Raw genomic sequence first — 17,932 nt, 5'->3', positions numbered from 1 at the left:
CCTCCTCTCACTAGCAGCTGAACACATGAACGCTAGTTGACGTTTACAACACTGAGCTGGTATCGCCAGCATAAAACTAAATTAGCATGGCAAGTGCTGCTGCTGAAGGACCTAAGCAACCTGTATTAGTTGAAATTGGAATAAGTTCCTTGGAATTATTTTGCATTATTATTTTATCTGGCCAGCAACACACATTAAAATTAGCCATTTAAGTATTAGCCACATTAGCTGTCTGTTAAGTTATCATTAAGCTAGCGGCTAGTGGCTATGGCTAATGTGGGAGCAAGGCAGCAAACGTTATCAGTAATGCTTGTCTGTAACATCAATAGACAGTGTTTTATTTATTATTAAGTCCCAAATTGAAGCTGAGAAAAGTCGACCAGCAACTACACAGAAACAGCGGCAGCCTACCCTACAACTCTATTTGATCAGCAACAAAAGTCACCAGAAGCACAGAAAATAAACGGGGCTGTACATGAATACATTTGCATGTCATATATAGTAAGGTTACAGTAAGGTTACGGTTGTTGTTTTTTTACACTACCTCAGACGACATTGATGTCAATGACAAGTTGACATTGACATCAATGTTGTCATTGATGTTACTGTTTGTATTTTTCTAATCTTTATTTAAAAAAGGGTTCGGGTCATTTTTCTCCCCGTGGTATGGAAAATGGTATTGAGTATCGAGTATTTTCCTGGGTATCGGTATCGAGTTTGAATTTCTAGTATCATGACAACCCTAGTTGGGAATAGAGAACTGTTAGTGGTAAAACTAGCATTTTAAAAGTAGAGACACTGACTGGAGAGGGCTAAACAACCATTTTGCAACCAATGCAAAACAAGCATTGTTTTAGACAGATCATAAAAATTTCCACCTGTTGGTTTTCCACAACCTTTGCCAGTTCCAAGTCATCCCTGATCCCATATTGCTCTGGACTTTGTTTCTTTGTTTCTCTGAAGCTGTCCATTTTGTCACCCTTCCCAAGTTGCCCTTCCGCCTGTATGATATCCCACTGAACATTGTGTGTGATCAAGGTCCACAATTCATCTCTCAGCCATGGAGGGGCTTTTGTCAAGCTTTAGGGGCATCTGTCAGTTTTTCCTCTGGTTTAAATGGTCAGACAGAGAGAGACAATCAGGACCTGGAGGTGGATCTGCGATATGTAACTGCTAACAATGCGTTCTCCTGGGGCACTCAGCTGACTTGGATCGTATACACCCACAACTGGCTTATCAGCACAGCCACAGGTCTGTCACTTTTTGAATCCTCTTTAGGTGACCAACCTCTTCTGTTTCCTCCACAGGAAGGTGAAATCATAGTCCACTCTGTCCAGCATCTCCTTCATTACTGCCATAGACAATGGAGAGACAGCCCTTCTTTGTTCCACAGACAAAAACCATTGCCTGACTGACCCCTTCCACCTGATTAAAAACCAAGTCAGAAAGTTTTTCAATTACAGTTACACACCAGAAACAAAGTCCAGGGCAATAAGGGACCAGGGATGACTTGGAACAGACAAGGCTTGCAGATAACAAGCTGGTGGACGATGGGAGGCTTTACCCTGAGTGCAGGTGGTGCGCCTTGAGTGTCAGCATCCACAGTAAGCCACCAGAAATGTCTCTATAAAAGAGACAGGGTGTGGTTGATGCCAGGGTGACAGGAGAAACAAGAGGTACGCACCCAGTGGAGGACTTGTGAGCAAGCAGAATCAGGGACAAGGATGACCATTACCTGGGTCATTTTGCAAGCACTGAGCCTCTCACTACCAACTTGATCACCCAGGTAAGAGGCTTGTGACTCAGAATCTTTTAGCGCCTGCTGACAGGACAGAGCATTGGGTTTAATGTTACATGAACCAGGCCTATAAATTAATGTGAAGCTAATCCTGCTGAAGAATAGAGCCCAGTGAGCCTGAGGAGAGTTGAGAGGATTAGCAGACTGTAAATAGGCTAGGTTTTTATGATCTCTACAAACAACAAATGGTTGTTCAGCCCCCTCCAGCAACGTCATAGTGACGAGTCAGAGAGTCGGCCAGCACACTGCAAGAGCACCACACCCACTCCAGTGTCGGAGGCGTCTGCTTCCACAACGAACCAGCAACACGGATCATGCTGAAAGAGAATGGGCGCGGAGATGAGTACAAAGACAGACAGTTACAGACACAAACTGGGGACTAACGACAAACAAAAAGGGAGGAAGACACAATTGGAAAAAGGGAGAGACAGAGCCCAACAACATGCCCATAACTCCTTCATTAGGTCTCTGTTATCATCCACCACTATTTCCTTCCCAGGAGGATCACAGTTCGTTCAGTCCAGTATCATTTACACCACTGTCAGAAGGTCTGGAATAACGCAGACCTTCAACGTTCAGTGTCCAGCAACGGATCCCAGCTCCCTGAACCAGGTCAGAAGGTTTCATTATCTTCCAAAAATATCCCTTAAAGAACTGAATCCAGGAAACTGTTACCCTATTACATTGGGCCATTTGTCCTTGAAAAGGTTATCAATTATCACTCTACAGTCAAACTCAAGTTGCCAAGTTCCATGAGGATTCAACCCACAGTCCTTGCCTCCACCAACCCAACCTCTGCCAGCTTTGCAAGATTTTACAATAAAAAAACTTAAAATGTCAGCTGTTTCTGAGTCTGTGCTTTGCCCTTTGGGTCCAATAAAAAGTACTGCCTGAAACAATTTGAATGGTTTTTCATCATTTCTAAATCAGTAATGCAGCGCCACAAAATACATTTCCCTGAAATCCTGTGTTGCACTAATTTCTGCACTGTGTGTGCACTGATTTCCCTCTGCACATCAAATGTAGACAATACCACCTTAAGACACAATTTATTTGGACAGGAAGAAAACAGAAAACACCCTGCCATCTGTAATGGCTGGGCTATACTGATCATTAGAAATGTAAAACATACACAAACACACACACACACACACACACACACACATACACACATACAGAGAGAGAGAGAGAGAGAGAGAGAGAGAGAGAGAGAGAGAGAGAGAGAGAGAGAGAGAGAGAGAGAGAGCAGAGCTATCCTCTCCTCTCATTAATCATTACTGCCCATCAGCTCTGTCACTTAGGAGCCGTATAAGCCATTAGGCCAGTGCTACTCACCCTGTTAGGACCACCACAAAGTCCATTACATTCCAGCCATTACGTAGGTAGGAGCCTTTGTGAAAGGCAAAGCCCAGGGCGATGATCTTGATGCCAGCCTCAAAACAAAATATTCCAATAAAGTAGGGCTCTGTGTCGTCCTGTTAGGAAAAAAAGGAGATTATAGTAAGGAGGATTCATAAAGTTACTAGTTGGCTGTATCAGTAAAATCAGATGTTGAAAAGTAAAATGAAGAGTATAATTTTCGTCAACAGTTTCAGGGTCACTGATGTTATGTCTTCTAATTTGTTAGTTGCAGCTTTGGACCAGAGGGTGTCCAACCGTAACAAAATGTATGTATTTAATTGCATGATTCAAGTATTTTTAGTTTCAGTATATTTAAGTTTGACTCTGTTTAAGCCAAAGAAATATATAGCTAGATAAGGGTTTCACTGCTTCACCACAAATGAATATGAATGAAGACAGAGTAGAGAGGGTTTAAAAAAAAATATTTAAACTTTGAAGAAAATATAATTGATCAGTTCAATACACAAAATATTAAAATTACAAATAATTAAAAACAAAAATTAAACACATTCTTTTTGGTGTCTGGTTAGATTTTTTTGAGGGGAGTCCATTCTAGCTACAGCCCTGGTCAAGAACTACTTAGTAATCCAGTTGCTTTTCTCTGTTAAGAAATTTGAGTTTAAATATGTAGTATATATATATATATACTGTATATATACACAATGTTATGACAATATGTGTCTGTAGCATCAAGTATCGAAAACTACTGAAATCTGTCTCAGAATGTCTGTTTACTTTCTCCCTCTTCCTCTTTGATAACATCCTCCTTGATTTAAATCATCATTTGATGATTTTAGATTATTTTTCAGCTTGTGTTAACATTTAACAAATCCTGTTATATTTCTCAAAGTAAGGGTGTATTTGGACTGACATTACCACTGTGGAAAAAGGGCAGTCACCTAATTCATTTCAATGAGACCACTACCTTGGTATAGTGGGTGTCCTGACACAGGGCTACAGCCAAAAACACAGTGTCATCAGCAAAAAGTAGAACCTGACTCTTCTTTGGCCACAAACACAATGTAACATTATCCAACAAGGTGCTGCGTTGGCCAGTCAGCTACATGCAAGTGCATATTCCTGGTTAACTTGTAACATGACCTAGGTATTTGTACTATTTTTTTTTTTTTTTTTTTTTTTGCAGTTCTGGAAACAAGTTAACTTTACATAGTTGTAAAGTTCTTTCTTGAACTATTATACATTTCTAACAGTGTTATGGCATCAATAAGCTTACAAACACAAAGATCCATTACTAAAACATGCCTTACTGGATAGATTTTCAGTGTCAGTGAAGCCACTCACTAACTTCTTACCAGAGAGAACTTAAATTCATTCCGAGCGTTTTGCTAGAAAGCAACTCCATAACACAACTTCCATAACTACTGTCCCCCAAAAAAGAAATGACTCATAAAAACTAGCAGCAACCTGCCATCATAACACAAGAAAAAAACATTATGCATGTCCTGATACATAACTGCATGTCAACACAGTATACCACACTAATCCTAATCAGACACCAGATATAGCTGATACACCATAGTGTCTAGACATACCATACACTGAAACAATGTGCTATTTATAGTGAGAAAACACTGCAATCCACATTGTCACATATTTTCCTTACTCTAATTCAAAACCTTCAAACAAATCAGTTAACAATAAGTGACAATGTGGATTAGTGTAAATCTTTGACACAAACAGTTCTTCGAGAGTGAGAGACAGTCTGTTGTGGCTTATTGATGCCTGTAACATGAACAGTCCCTGTGCCACCAGCGGCCAGTGGTTCCTCAGCTACACAGTCCGCATCTAGTGACCCTTGATCCTGCAGTGAAGGAGCATGAAGCCAGGAGGCGACTAAAAGAACCATGTTGGACTACCTGTTCCTGTCCACTAGAGTTCAAATGAGAGCCAACACGAAAGGTGAGTCCAGGTTCAACATGACAGTCCAACACACCCAAGACCCTGTTGGGTTCCTTCCAGTGGGGAGGCAGTCTCATACTGTCCAATGTAGGATTATGCAGCAATACCAGATCCACTTCTGCATACAGCTAGTGACGGACTACTCCATCATAGTTCTTGTGAGTATCAGCAGCACACTGCCTGGCATCCCAGAAAGCAGTCTCCACCCTCCACCAGGGAAGTCAATGTCAGCATGGGAAAAAGGTAAGTCCAAGTGCACCACCAAGTTAAACAGTAAGGAATGCAGTTGGTGCCACCATGAACATACGTGTTATAGGCAAAAACCATGTTATAGATAATCTGCAGGTGAGCAGGGATTTGGTGCGTGTTTTCTTAACCTCTAAAAGTTGACACAATCTCAGCTTCAAACTGCCAGCCCCAATCACTGTAAACCACTCCCCATGTACTAGCACCTATTATTCAAATTAACAATGTGCTAACGATTGGGCCGTTTGAGTAGGAAGAGTATAGATTTACAAACTTGGTAAAGTAGTCAACTACTACTAACACATATCTGTTTCCCTTAGAAGTCACTGGTAATTCAACAATGTCAGTTAATATCTTTCAAACATAGAGGGCCAGTAACAAGTTTGGCATGCTTGCTCTGATGCAGGGCTTCCATGAACGTGCTGCAGAACATTAGGGATAAGCAAGGAGTTCACGACCACTTGAGACTAAGCGTTCTCCGTGAGGGATGAATTCATGATATAGCAGAGTAGTTAACAGTAGTAGTAGTAGAGTAGTAGTCAACAGAAAGACGATAATCCAATCCAATCCAACACCTTAGCAATATCTGGATTGGCCTGTTTCAGCTCTTTCATTCCAGTGCTATCATGTCAAAGTGCATAAAAACAAGTCATCAAACTCATTGCCCATTTCCATACTCTGCCCCCCTGTGGTGGGTTCAGAGGACTGAGGGTTCACAGTGGGTGGTTGAGTGGGTGGTTGTGTCTGTCTGGGGAACACTAGACTCCTGGTCCAAGTTACTTCCTGTGAAGTGTTATTTACCATGTTGGGCTTGAGATCCTGAGGTTACCAAAAGAAAGCCTCAGCATTAGAATGCCTGAGCCAGTCTCTACATTGCCTTTTTCAGGGTTTTTCCTGCATAGATAATTGCGAGGCGGCCACTTCCATTAAATTTCGTGCCGCCTCCACCTCCCGACAAAATTCTAGTATTGTTTTCTTGTTACTCGGTGGATTTGACGTCTGTAACTGCAATTGCAACTGTATGCCACTACGGCAATGCTAACGCGCTGGATCAAAGATCCTCTACACATGTAGGTTTCTCTACTGTCTCTACGGAAGGATGCGGCGACCTGATTTGAGTGCAGACATAATTAGTTCTTCAATTATGGGAAAAAAAAGTTAATTCATGTTACTGAGGAGATACCTGGCCTTCTCAGCCACAAGTGGAAGGTGCCAGTGGAAGGCTCCCTTCTTAGATGAACTTAGATTCATTCAGAGCATCTTGCTAGGTGACTCAAAATCATTCAGATCAATCATATCAGTACCATTATGGTCTTGATACTGTAAATCAAGTATCATATTGGCATTGGTATTGAAAGATTAGGTGATTAATTGATTATTCAATTGATAGGAAATTAATTGAAAACTACTTCGATAATCAATAAATTATCTCCAGACCAAAAAATTCAGTCGTTCCAGCTTTTCAAATGTGGGGAGTCTTTGCTTAAGCAATTTTTGTCAAATTTTTAAAATTGATTTATAGAGAAAAAAATTGGCAGGTGAATCAACAATGAAAATAACTAGCATTTAGCACTAGCACACACAGAGACACATTTCCCTGACAAGAGTCAAGAAATACTGACTTGTCTTCAAAATGTTTACTGGGGCTAGGTAATAATAATAATAGCTAGTAGGCAAGACAGAAAAGCTGTAAAGGAGATTTCATCATGCTGCAGGACAATACTGATCACTTTATATCATCATGAACTCTGTGGTATGTCTGTCAGACAGGGTGTGAGCCTGACTCAGAGAGGGGATCAATGAAAGCTGGCAGCTAGGGGGTCTCAGGAGTGACATTTCATTCTTAAAACAGCCCTGCCCCTGCCACCCCCAGCTCTTTGACTGGACAGTGAGGCGCACAACACTGGCTTCTTTAATGGCAAGATTTAACAAGAGAGCTGGGGCAGGGGTAGGGCACAGCAGGGGTAACCAGACATAATTATACACAGTGGGGATCAAAGGCAGTTCTGCAGGGTTTTGCTGAACCTACAGTGCTGAGAGGGTCCGTATCACTGAGCAAAAATTAAAACATAACATATTCCAAAAGTTGTTGAGAAATGAATGAAAACAGTGTCACTATTGCTGCACATTTTCAGCTCTTATTAAAACATTTGCTATTTTCACTGAATGTATTCTGGCACTGAATTGTTCAAATCCATGAACACGTGGACTGGAAAAAGAGGAAAGATTGGATTAAGCAGAGCATAAGTCTATTACTTCACTGCAGCAGTCAGAGTCTGCAGCTGAAAACAACCAGACCACCTCTGTGAGCTGCTCTGCAAACTGGAGCCACTTCTTACAGAGAGATATCAAAGACACTCATACCAAAATGTCTCAAAACAAAAATAACAGCAAAACATCACTGTGGTTGCAGTTTATTATCTTTTCTACTTTATAAAGACATGAAGGGCTGTGCAGGAGGAAATAAAAATGAGGTATGTGGCTACTCACCAAACGCTCTGACATCGGTGTTTTGTCTAAGGCCGGTAGGTGTTGTTCCAAAGCCAGCACAATGCAGTTTGCGATGATGGTGGCCAAGATCATGTACTCAAATGGAGTAAGAGCATTAAGGAACTCATGTGGAAAGGAAATTCATAGTTTGCTGCACATGCAAACAACAAACCACACATTAAAACATCTACATAAAAACATCAGAAGCCAAACCAAAAAAAAAACATCCTGAACTTGTCAAAACCACAACTGGGAACAAACCTACGTCACCTGACTTGTTGCTTGGTGTTTGTTGATGTATCTTTCTAACAAAAGACCTGATGCCCGACTTTACAGCAACACAAAGCAGCGCCAATGCCTCCCAAGCTAGTTTCAAACCAACGCCGTTGTCATTTTCCCATTCAACACCCACGTTGTTAAAACAGCAAATGCACTTGCACCCATCTGAGCCGCATGGGCGAGATGTTTCCTATGCAGTAAAAGATTCTTTATTACTTCCTGGCAAATCTGCCATTATAAAAAAAATCAACCAAGCTAAGCACACCTGAATCTCAACTGACAACCTGTTGAAATGTTACAAATACTCAGTAAACTGTCTGTAGGCAGGTGTTACTCTACTACCTGCTAAAACAGTATGCAATAAAGATTAGTATATAGTAATTAGTAGGGCTGCACAATCTGCAAAAAAATCATATTGCCATTATTTTTGCCAGATATTGTGATTTCAGTTGAAATTATAATTTTTTCATTTAATTTTCACTGAAAAAAATATAAAAATGATGATAATGGGATTGTTGTTGGTCTTGTACGCAACAGATGTGTTCCTTTACATCTGGAGAATATGATTTGTAGGTCGGGACGTCTATGTAAAACCACAACACTTATGGTGCTAACAATGCACAACAACATGACACATTTGACCTTCATCAGAAAAAATTTGAGCTCCTATGATTTGGATATTGCACTTGGTCATATTGTGATATATATTATGTTTCAATTAATTGTGCAGCTCTACTAATGACTGCATAGAGTTTGGATCGAAATTGGGACACAGCAATACTTGAAGAGGACTGAAGGCGTCCCAGTTTCCTATTGAATTTTTCACGTCACAAACCCTGATGACATCACCAGTTATTTTTTCAGACTTTGGAAAGCTCCGTCCACAGCCACAGAAGACATCATTACACTGAGTTGACAGATGATTTTTTCTCATGACAATTGACTGAACTTAATGTGTAGATCTACAATTAGCTAGTTAACTAGTTGTATTTACATACAGACAAGTTCACACATCTTTTGCAATAATCACCTTTCTGCCTGCAGTGCCTTTACACAACTTCAAGAAATGACACACAGATTTGTACAGATTTTTGGGTATCTCACTTCCCTGCAGTGCACTGCTGCTACCACTCCAACTTCCCCTCAAGACTGTTCCAGCTCTGCCAGGAGAAAGGGGGGGGGGGGGGGGGGCATCCTCGGGACAGGGAGCCGGCCAATGGACTCCAGCTGCTTGGGGCCACAATAGATCATCCTGTGGCGCTGTCATGATTGCTCTGCGTCAGGATAAAGACTCAGTAAGGCAATGCGACATTAAAGCTTTAGAAATGTTTGTTCAGCACCAGGGGTAATCAAGCAGTGACTTAAGTAATGGAGGCTATTACACAACTTAATGTGAATTAATTGCAACACCTTTAACACTCATTAACATATGAGGCATTTAACATTGACTTTTCCTTAAAAAAAGTATGCAAATCTACAGCAGTGAGAAGTTATTTTGTTGGTGAGTCGATACACTAAACTCAACAGGTGGCAGCCACACTCACACAATCCTTCACTGCAAGCTAAATCAATTAGAAATGAACCACCAACTCATTTGAAATGCATCCTGCTGCATTTTATAGCTATGGCTTGTTTGTTTGGTGTCACACCCAATGCAGACTGCCACTGCCTTGATGCTGAGGCCAGCTTGCTGTTTGCTGGGAGTTCAGCACTCTGGACAGCACCATCTGCAGACTACAGCCTTGACAGTGAAATGACACGTGTCTACCACGTGAACCTCCACACTGATGTCATAAAGTCTATAAATTAACTTAAAACCCTGGTTTATGTACTTAATACCCTGACCCAATTCATGCCTGTACTGACCAGGCTCCACCTGCCCACAATAGAGACAAACAACAAGAATCTTCCTGGATTAAGATCAGCTGAGACAAATTTTGTATCCAGTGAGAGTCTAAGAAACTGGGATACCTTGTCAAGAAACCCCTGTAACAGCAGACTATAAAATCTTTAAGAACACCAAGCAACATGTCCTGCACCCAGCCTTCATACCTCATTTTACTAATAACTTATTTCTTGAAAGAAATGACACCAAGATCCAGGTGTGACTTTAAGCTGCATAGAAGAAAATGGTTGAAGACTTTCTCTGGAATAAGATCTTATTCTACAGGAAACGGACTGAGGAGCACAAGTCTGTGGAAACAACAGGAGAACCAACTGTGGAAGTTCTAGATTTTACTGATATAAATTAAAGTGATTGAATATCGTACATATGTAAAATTAAAGGCTTTTATGGACATATTTTTTGGCAGAGTTCGGCGCAGTGATCTCGGGTGAGAGCAGCATGAGGGTAAGACTGGGCTGGAAGGATATGGCCATTCGGTGATCTTTTTGGCATATTTCCGTATGATGTTGTCCTCGCTGAAGATGAACAGAGAGCGGTTAACGGTGAGGCAGTTCTGTTTGACTGGGATGGGGTTGTAAATGGCCATGGTCCTGGCTCTCTGGGCCATCGTCTGTTTGTACACTCTCTGGCCCCCCGGAGGCCCCGGCTGCCGGCTGGCCCCTCTGGCCGGGCCCGCGGGACAGCTGCCTCCATAGCGACTGGACAGTTCGTCTTCAAAGCGAGCCATTCTGGGATAGCAAAGATCTTGCTGGAGAAACCAAAACTGACAACAGAAAAGAAATGGAACAGAAGCATCACAACACACACTGTCGTCCCGTCCTCCAGGTCCTTTCGGTGCGTGAGTCGCCCGCGAACAGAGGAGTCAAACATTCACAACAAGACAAGCAGAGGGAGGCTCGTTTTCCTCCGTGTCAGGCTGTTCCCTCCGCAGCTCCGCCGCCTCCCGCGCTGCCTCTCTCTCCGACATGAAATTGTTGCTCAAAGTTCAGATGCTCAGACTCCATGATGCATCATTTTTCATCGGTGTTCCTTCCTCGTCTGCCTGCCCCGGTTGTCCGGGAGTAAATACACAGGCGTCAACGCTACAAGTCCATGCTACATACAGGATGCGCCTTCCACCAAACCCCGGGTAAAAAAAACTGAAAAAGACTACGACACAGAAAATGCTAAGAACCGTCACAGTGAAGAGTCGAGATGTATTTTCCTCCAGAAAAACGATTCCCTAAAGAGTCGTTTTCACTGCGAGTTGACCGCTGGACGTCGGACGGGTCCTCTGCGAACCGCCTCGCCCTCGGTCCCCGGGCACACACCACGCCGCCGTCACTTTCTCTCAACCGTTAACCGAGGAGGAAGCACGGCTGAGCGACTTGTTTCCATGAAGTGGCCGTTAATGTGCATGTAGGGGTATCACTTTCTCCGCTGCTCCTCATCCTCAGACCCCCACGTGATCGACAAGACGCCAGCCAGTGGCTCCACCTGGGCCGGCCCTGTTTCCATAGCAACAGGGAGGAGAGACAGAGAAACCTAGGAAGCTGTTCAACATACGCAGGACATAGATGGGACCCAGACAACAGCCAGCAACACCAAGAGGCGGCAACAGTGAAGAGATTAAAGAGTTTCTAGAAAAGCCCAGCCCTGCTCCTGCTGACTGTGAGGCTGCTCAGAGTATAAATGACATCTTCAAGAGCACAGCCAATAATGATTCAAAACTACAGACAAACAGATGAAAACAACAAAAAAGAAGCACTGGTTTGACAAAAACCTGAAGACACAAGCTAGAAAATGATCCAACCTGAAACAAGAACAGCTACAAACAATCAGGTTCCACTTTACAATAAGACAACCCTTATGAAAGATTTATGAATGGTTTATAACTAGTTTATTAATCATAGCCTGTTACCACTTTATAAGGGTAGTCTGATTGTGAACTCCTCCTGGAACCAGTGGACCTCTCTGTCAGTCTGAGTCTGAGGAGCTGGTCGTGCAGGACGGACACATATGGACCAAACATGTTCAGACCTTATTTGGGCCAACGCCAGGAACTGACTTAAAAACCCAACAAATACTTGAAAAACTAAAAAACATTGAACTGATATATAATCAAAACCCTCCGATTACCCCGTCACTATGAGAAGAGACATAAGACCCTGAAAAATCATGTGGACCTGAAACTAAATGAAATGCTCAAATACAGCATAGAGAAAAATCCAATTGAATGTTCTAAAATGATTCAGTGTGATTCTGATTGTTGGGTATTTCCCTGAGAGTTGGAAGAATGGTTTCATTACACCTGTATTTAAAAGCAGTAACAAGTGTCGTGATCACAGAGAGGTGTGTGGGCTCTGCAGCATCAGATCCTGTGTAGTTAAATTCCTCAATGACCACAACCATCGCACATCTGTACACATCTGAACACATCTGTACCCTCACAACTCTCCATATGGGAGAAACATACAGTGGAAGTCCTGCATGCAGACTTGTGCCAAAATCGTTGAATCACCTCCTCGTGGTTGTCTGCCTCCTCCACTCAGACTAGTTCCAGGTTACATCCCTGTTTCTCCAGAATCATAGAAAATATTAATCATTTGTGTGAAATTTTGTCATAATTGCTGTATGAAGTCTTGAGTAATGGCTAAAAAGTGTTTTCTGACATCACACTGACCTTGACCTTTAACCTTTGACCACTGAAATCTAATCAGTTCATCCTTCAGTCCCAGTGAACATTTGTGCCAAATTTGAAGAAGTTCTGTCAGGGTGTTACTGAGATATCGTGTCCACGAGAATGAGACGGACATACGTACCTGAAAACAGGGTCAGCAGTGCTGAGACATGATAATATTAAATACTGGAACAAAACAAGTGAATCAGAGTCAGTTAGAATTCTAGTTCAGTCTTAAACAAAGAGGAGGTGACATGGAGGCAGAATTACAGAGAATAAATGAGGATACTTCCTTAAGTACTCTCAAAATAAGAGCATGTTTATGGACATACCCAATATATTTTTTATTTATTACTAAATCAAAATGTAATGAAATATTGATAAAACATACATTGTATTGCAGTTGCAATACAACCTAATGTAGAGTGGTTCAATTGGATGGATTTGGGCTTCAGTCGATCAGACAAAGATTTCCATCAGTTCTGGATTGTGTCACCAACATAAAACAGCTGCTCTGTAGTTTCTACATTTATGTGGGTCTGCCAAGGTGAAACTACAATGATACATTTACATTTAAAATGTTGCTGCAGCAAGGAATTGTTGGACAGCATTTCTCCTTTCCTTTCCTAAAGGAAGGTCCAGTGTTTCCTATGCAGAAGGGGATAAGATAGGAAGCACTGAAGCTCCTTTCCTTATCATGAAGAGAAGTGGAGCAGCTGTGATCATGGCTGCTGCTCAGATACTTCAGCTCATTTCACTCAGTTTGAACCTTCCTGAGGAAAAAAAGACATGGTTTGGTGGTTTGCTGTGGAAGAACACATCCTGACCTGATCCCCATCATCAGTGTTGGACCTCGCTAATGCTTCTGTCTCTGAATGGGACCAAAGGAAGAAGCTGAATCTCTACTTTCATCAAATAAAAACAGGACAAAAAGATGCTTTAAAAATGTGTTTAATTGCTACTTAGACGTGTCGTAAAAAGTTCATAGAAGAGATCAGACTACCAAAAACATTAGTTCATTAACTCACAGATACAACAGTTTGCAGTATTAAAAAGAGTCTGTGGATGTTAAAATCATGTTAAGATTTTTTAACCTGATTGTTGGCTCTTTAAAAACTAGTAAGACCCTCTCTCACATACAGTATTTCTTCTTCTTCTTCATATAGAAACTTGACCTCATGTATAAATAAGTCACATCCTGAGCTCTTGGATGACACATTTGAACTGTATTCATCTTTCATTTGCTGCTTTAAAACTGGGAATTCAAACGAAAACCGTAAAATCCTGCTGGTGTTCACCTGATGAAAATGTGGTGTCTGGTTGAGGAGACAGTTTCTGACATTAGAGAGGAGACAGAAACACACAGAGATCAGGGGTCATCATCAGGGACCTTCTCTCTGCAAGAGGCTGAGTGGCGGCACTTGACGGAACCACACTGGCAGCTGAAGTACTTGCTCTTTACCCTCCAGTAGTGATCACCGTAGTCAAACCTGGTGAGGAAGAGACCCCAGTCCATCAAAAGTTTTATTTTGAAGTTCTCTAACGAGCAGGAAGAGGAAGACCAAGCTGAGACTATGTCCACACTACTACATTTACATTTTAAAACTGTGTTTTCAAACGAAAATGATTGCGCATACAATGAGCATGTGAAAGCCGGTGTAAAAAGGAAGCAGATCGTCTACTCTGCTGTTGATTAGTTGCAAAAAATACTACAAACAAGGAACAGCAAAGACAGCTGCAGTGTTAAAATACAGAATTTAACTCCTCAACAGCTGCTAGAAAAGACAAAAAGGTCAGTCACACTGTAATTTACTATCTCGTTGTATTCACCACTGGTAGTCCAGGCTGATGAGAGCCAATAGGAGAGACTGTGGGTGTCTATGTCATTTTTCCAAAGTTTTCAAAATAAAAGGGATACAGCACAGTTTCCAAAAGTCTCCGTTTTCGGTGCTCGAAAACTCCGGAGTCATGTCCACATAGCTAAAGAGGTGCACATAGCAAAAGAAATGAGTTTTAAAACAAAAGTTTTATAAAAAGGTCGTAGTAGCGTGGACATAGTCTGAGGCTGTTTCTCCAGCACTCACCCTATGTGGTCTCCAGCTTTGATGGACCGACTGGAGAAGAAGGCTATCCTGGGGAAGCGTAGGTCCTGGTGCATGGTGAACACCCTCACAGCCAGCAAGTTGGGCTCACACAGGTGGTTGATGAAGCGGCCGATGTTCCCGAAAAGTCTTGCATCAATACAGTGTACTTCCTTCACCTGTATGAGATTATAACCAAGAAGAGTCACAGTCACATGTGGCATCACAACCAGAAAAACAGCTTGTGAACAGTTTCCCCAGATTATCTCCAACACTTTTTAAAATTCACACAGAGTGAGGAACCTGAATGGTCATTAATAATGCAACCATACTAACTATAGCGAGTACAAGAGGTGAAAGCAGAAGCAGGAAGTGGGTCTATAGACTGTGATTAGCACCGAATCATATGAAAAAAAAAAAAATCATATTGCGATAATTTTCACAGACATTATGATTGTGATACGAGTCAGGACTTCAGCTGCAGTGATCATTTTTACATTTTCACTGAAAGAAATATAAAGATTATGATGATGTGATTTTTGTTGGATGTGTTCACTCATGTCTGGAGAATATGATCTGTAGGCATTTATGATATAATTCATATATTGTCTGTTGGTGTGACACATTTTACCTTTATCAAAAAGTTGCAGCTCCTTCAATTTTGGATGTTGCACTTGGCCATATTGTGATTTTGACAATACAAAACAAAACATGTTCAACATGTTCAACATACCAAGGATAACTATCAGTTATCTGGTTTAACTGAACCCAACATTGACCGCCCTGATAACTTGTACTACGAAGCTGGTTATCACCTGGTTTAGTTAACTCTGGGTTTACCTGTCCAGGTACGAGCACGTTCATGTGAAAGAGGCGGAGTTGTTAATTATAAGAAACATCGTCACAACCACGAATAAAGTGTATGCATGTATGATCATGGAATTATTGAACAGTGTGTGGATCATTGTTGGTTTAGTTGTTATTTCTCCTCATGTTGTTCTGAACTGCAGTGATGAATCATCACTGTCAGGAATCCTGTCGGATAAAAGAATCTGTGTTCAGGTCAAATGAAGCTACAATAGTTATTATGTAGTTATTTAGTGATAAACTCTCCTCTGTTTGTTAGAAGCTCAGTCAAAACCATCCACTGATCTTTACAAATATCTACTGATCTTTATTATTGATCACTTTATTGTAAAGTTTTTTGTCCCTGTCAGGATCCTGTAGGAATGATGACTCAGTTTTTCCAGTGATCTGATTGGTCAGTAGTTTGACTGTTGACGGGTTTTGATCTGATCCGGAGCACGTTAGGAGTTCAGTTACCATGGTGATTTACCCCGGTAACAAGTGAACCACTGTTGTAGGACTGAAAACCCAGAGTTAAACCTGAAGTTACCTCGATAACCTCAGCTCCTGCTTCAGAGTACAGGCCTCAGGTCTAATTGTGATGGATGTGTACAACAACAGTTTGAGTCATAGTTTTATTGTCCACCTTCATTTTTATATTTCATCTTAAATCTCTTCTAGAAACAAACTTTTATTGAATAGCTTTTTCCAAATTTATTTAATTTTACATAATTTCATTGACTACTTTTGTTCTCATTGACAACTTTTTTATTATTTTTTTATTTTTATAGATTTGAGCTGATCGCCCTCTTGTTGGTGGCACTTCCTTTGGTCTATTTGCACTAACACTAAGACACTTTAATTGTATTTTTCTTGTTTTGATTGTTGCCTTACATGACCTGCATGTTTTATTTTGCTGCCTTGTGTAAAGCTCTTTGTAACATGGGTTTAGAAATGCACTCTATAAATAAAGATTATTATTATTATTATTATTGTCCTCCACATACAGTGAGTTTGTTTCCTGACTGTCTGACTGCTCATATTTTTTGTCTTGTATTTAAGTACAATATTATAATTACTGATTACTGAAATGAGGAAGAAATCTAGGAAAATAAACCAAATCATCCTTAATTTCTAGTGAGTGAAACCATCTGGATCAGACTTTCTACCTACTACAGGGGTTCTCAAACTGGGTTTCCCATCATGTTCTCTGAGGAGACTGAGGAGGTGATGATGTTATGTTGTTCCTACTGTCTCCAGTTCTGTTACTGGTTGACAAAATGTTCCCAGCAGCAACAGAGGAGCCTGACAGACTGTGTTTTAAGAGTTGTTGTGTAGACAGGGCAACAGAGTTTTTGTCTTGTAACTCCATTGTTGTTTCCCTACCAGAATCAGTGATACTTTTTTCAGGCTTATGATTGGCCAACATGGCTTTATGGTTAGGGTTGTAGGTTGCCTATTGTTTTTTTTCCTTGACAGTGTATTTTGCGTTTATGCTCTGCTTCGTACATAATATTCTGATTTTGTGTGTCCTGTTAATCAGTATTTATTGTTTTTTGTTATATTTGGTATTGTTTAATTATCTTCTTGTTTTTCTTTTAAAGCTCCATATAGTCTAAAAGTCTCTGTCCATGTGTAGTTTGATTATAGATCAGGTCTAGGTTCTATATTAATACTGTGAAAGTATCAAAGCTTCAGTCCACAGAGAAATGCACACAGCCTGTATTCAGAAACTGAGCCTTAAAACCAGCCGTCAGGACTTCTGGAACTTTGTGATGTCACAACAAAGCAGTCACTAAGCCCCACCCACATGGATCCACAATCCAACCTTGCAGGATTTGGTTCCCCTGAAATCAGCTACATTTTTATTGGATCACTCAGAAAACAGTCAGCCAATCAGAAGAGAGGCTCAGAGTTCCAGAGAGAAGCCTGAGAGAGGAGATATGAAACTACACTGAAATGGTTTTTGGTTCTTAAAACCACAACTATATCTTCTTATAGATCAAGAAGAGAAAAATATGGAGCTTTAAGTGGACTGTCTAATTGTGTTTATACTGCATTATTGTTGTTGAGGACCCCCTCAAATCGAGATGGTTCTCTCTCCCTGACTTCCCTGTCTCTCTCACAGTCACTACCAGAATAAAGGCAAAAAATAACTAGCCCTAAAAAAAAATATATAAAAATAAAAACTTAAAGTGAAATAGAAAACTGGACATCAGTTCCCACAATGGCCGAGTTTGTAAACACTTGTGTGTCCAATTGTGTCTCACCACCAATGTGCACGGCTGCCGATTGCAGCTTTAAAA

At 41.1% G+C, this 17,932-nt stretch overlaps 2 protein-coding genes across 10 annotated transcripts in view; both read right to left on the bottom strand.

Moving 5' to 3' along the window:
• cacna1ba (calcium channel, voltage-dependent, N type, alpha 1B subunit, a) overlaps positions 1-11,714 on the bottom strand; it is a 161,479-nt gene extending 149,765 nt beyond the window's left edge. For 5 of the 8 annotated variants that reach the window (XM_056376765.1, XM_056376770.1, XM_056376768.1 and 2 more), the window contains exons 1-3: positions 10,509-11,712; positions 7,856-7,962; positions 3,134-3,273 (exon numbers count right to left, since the gene is read on the bottom strand). In XM_056376765.1, coding sequence (XP_056232740.1) covers positions 3,134-3,273; positions 7,856-7,962; positions 10,509-10,767 — 506 coding nt within the window. In that variant the 5' untranslated portion in view covers positions 10,768-11,712. Of the gene's footprint in view, positions 1-3,133; positions 3,274-7,855; positions 7,963-10,508 lie in introns of all 8 variants that reach the window. The other 3 variants (XM_056376766.1, XM_056376767.1, XM_056376769.1) reach the window with 2 other exon arrangements.
• Positions 11,715-13,634: 1,920 nt separating this feature from the next.
• The window catches only part of ehmt1a (euchromatic histone-lysine N-methyltransferase 1a), a 26,387-nt gene continuing 22,089 nt past the window's right edge, over positions 13,635-17,932 (bottom strand). For both annotated transcript variants that reach the window (XM_056376773.1, XM_056376771.1), the window contains 2 exons: positions 14,784-14,959; positions 13,635-14,189 (listed from right to left, as the gene is read on the bottom strand). In XM_056376773.1, coding sequence (XP_056232748.1) covers positions 14,069-14,189; positions 14,784-14,959 — 297 coding nt within the window. In that variant the 3' untranslated portion in view covers positions 13,635-14,068. The remainder of the gene's footprint in view (positions 14,190-14,783; positions 14,960-17,932) is intronic.

Source organism: Seriola aureovittata, chromosome 5, assembly GCF_021018895.1.
Source record: "Seriola aureovittata isolate HTS-2021-v1 ecotype China chromosome 5, ASM2101889v1, whole genome shotgun sequence".
In the NCBI taxonomy this organism is placed as follows: domain Eukaryota; kingdom Metazoa; phylum Chordata; class Actinopteri; order Carangiformes; family Carangidae; genus Seriola; species Seriola aureovittata.
Note: the sequence above shows the minus strand (reverse complement) of the source record. Positions and strands in the feature narration are given on the sequence as shown.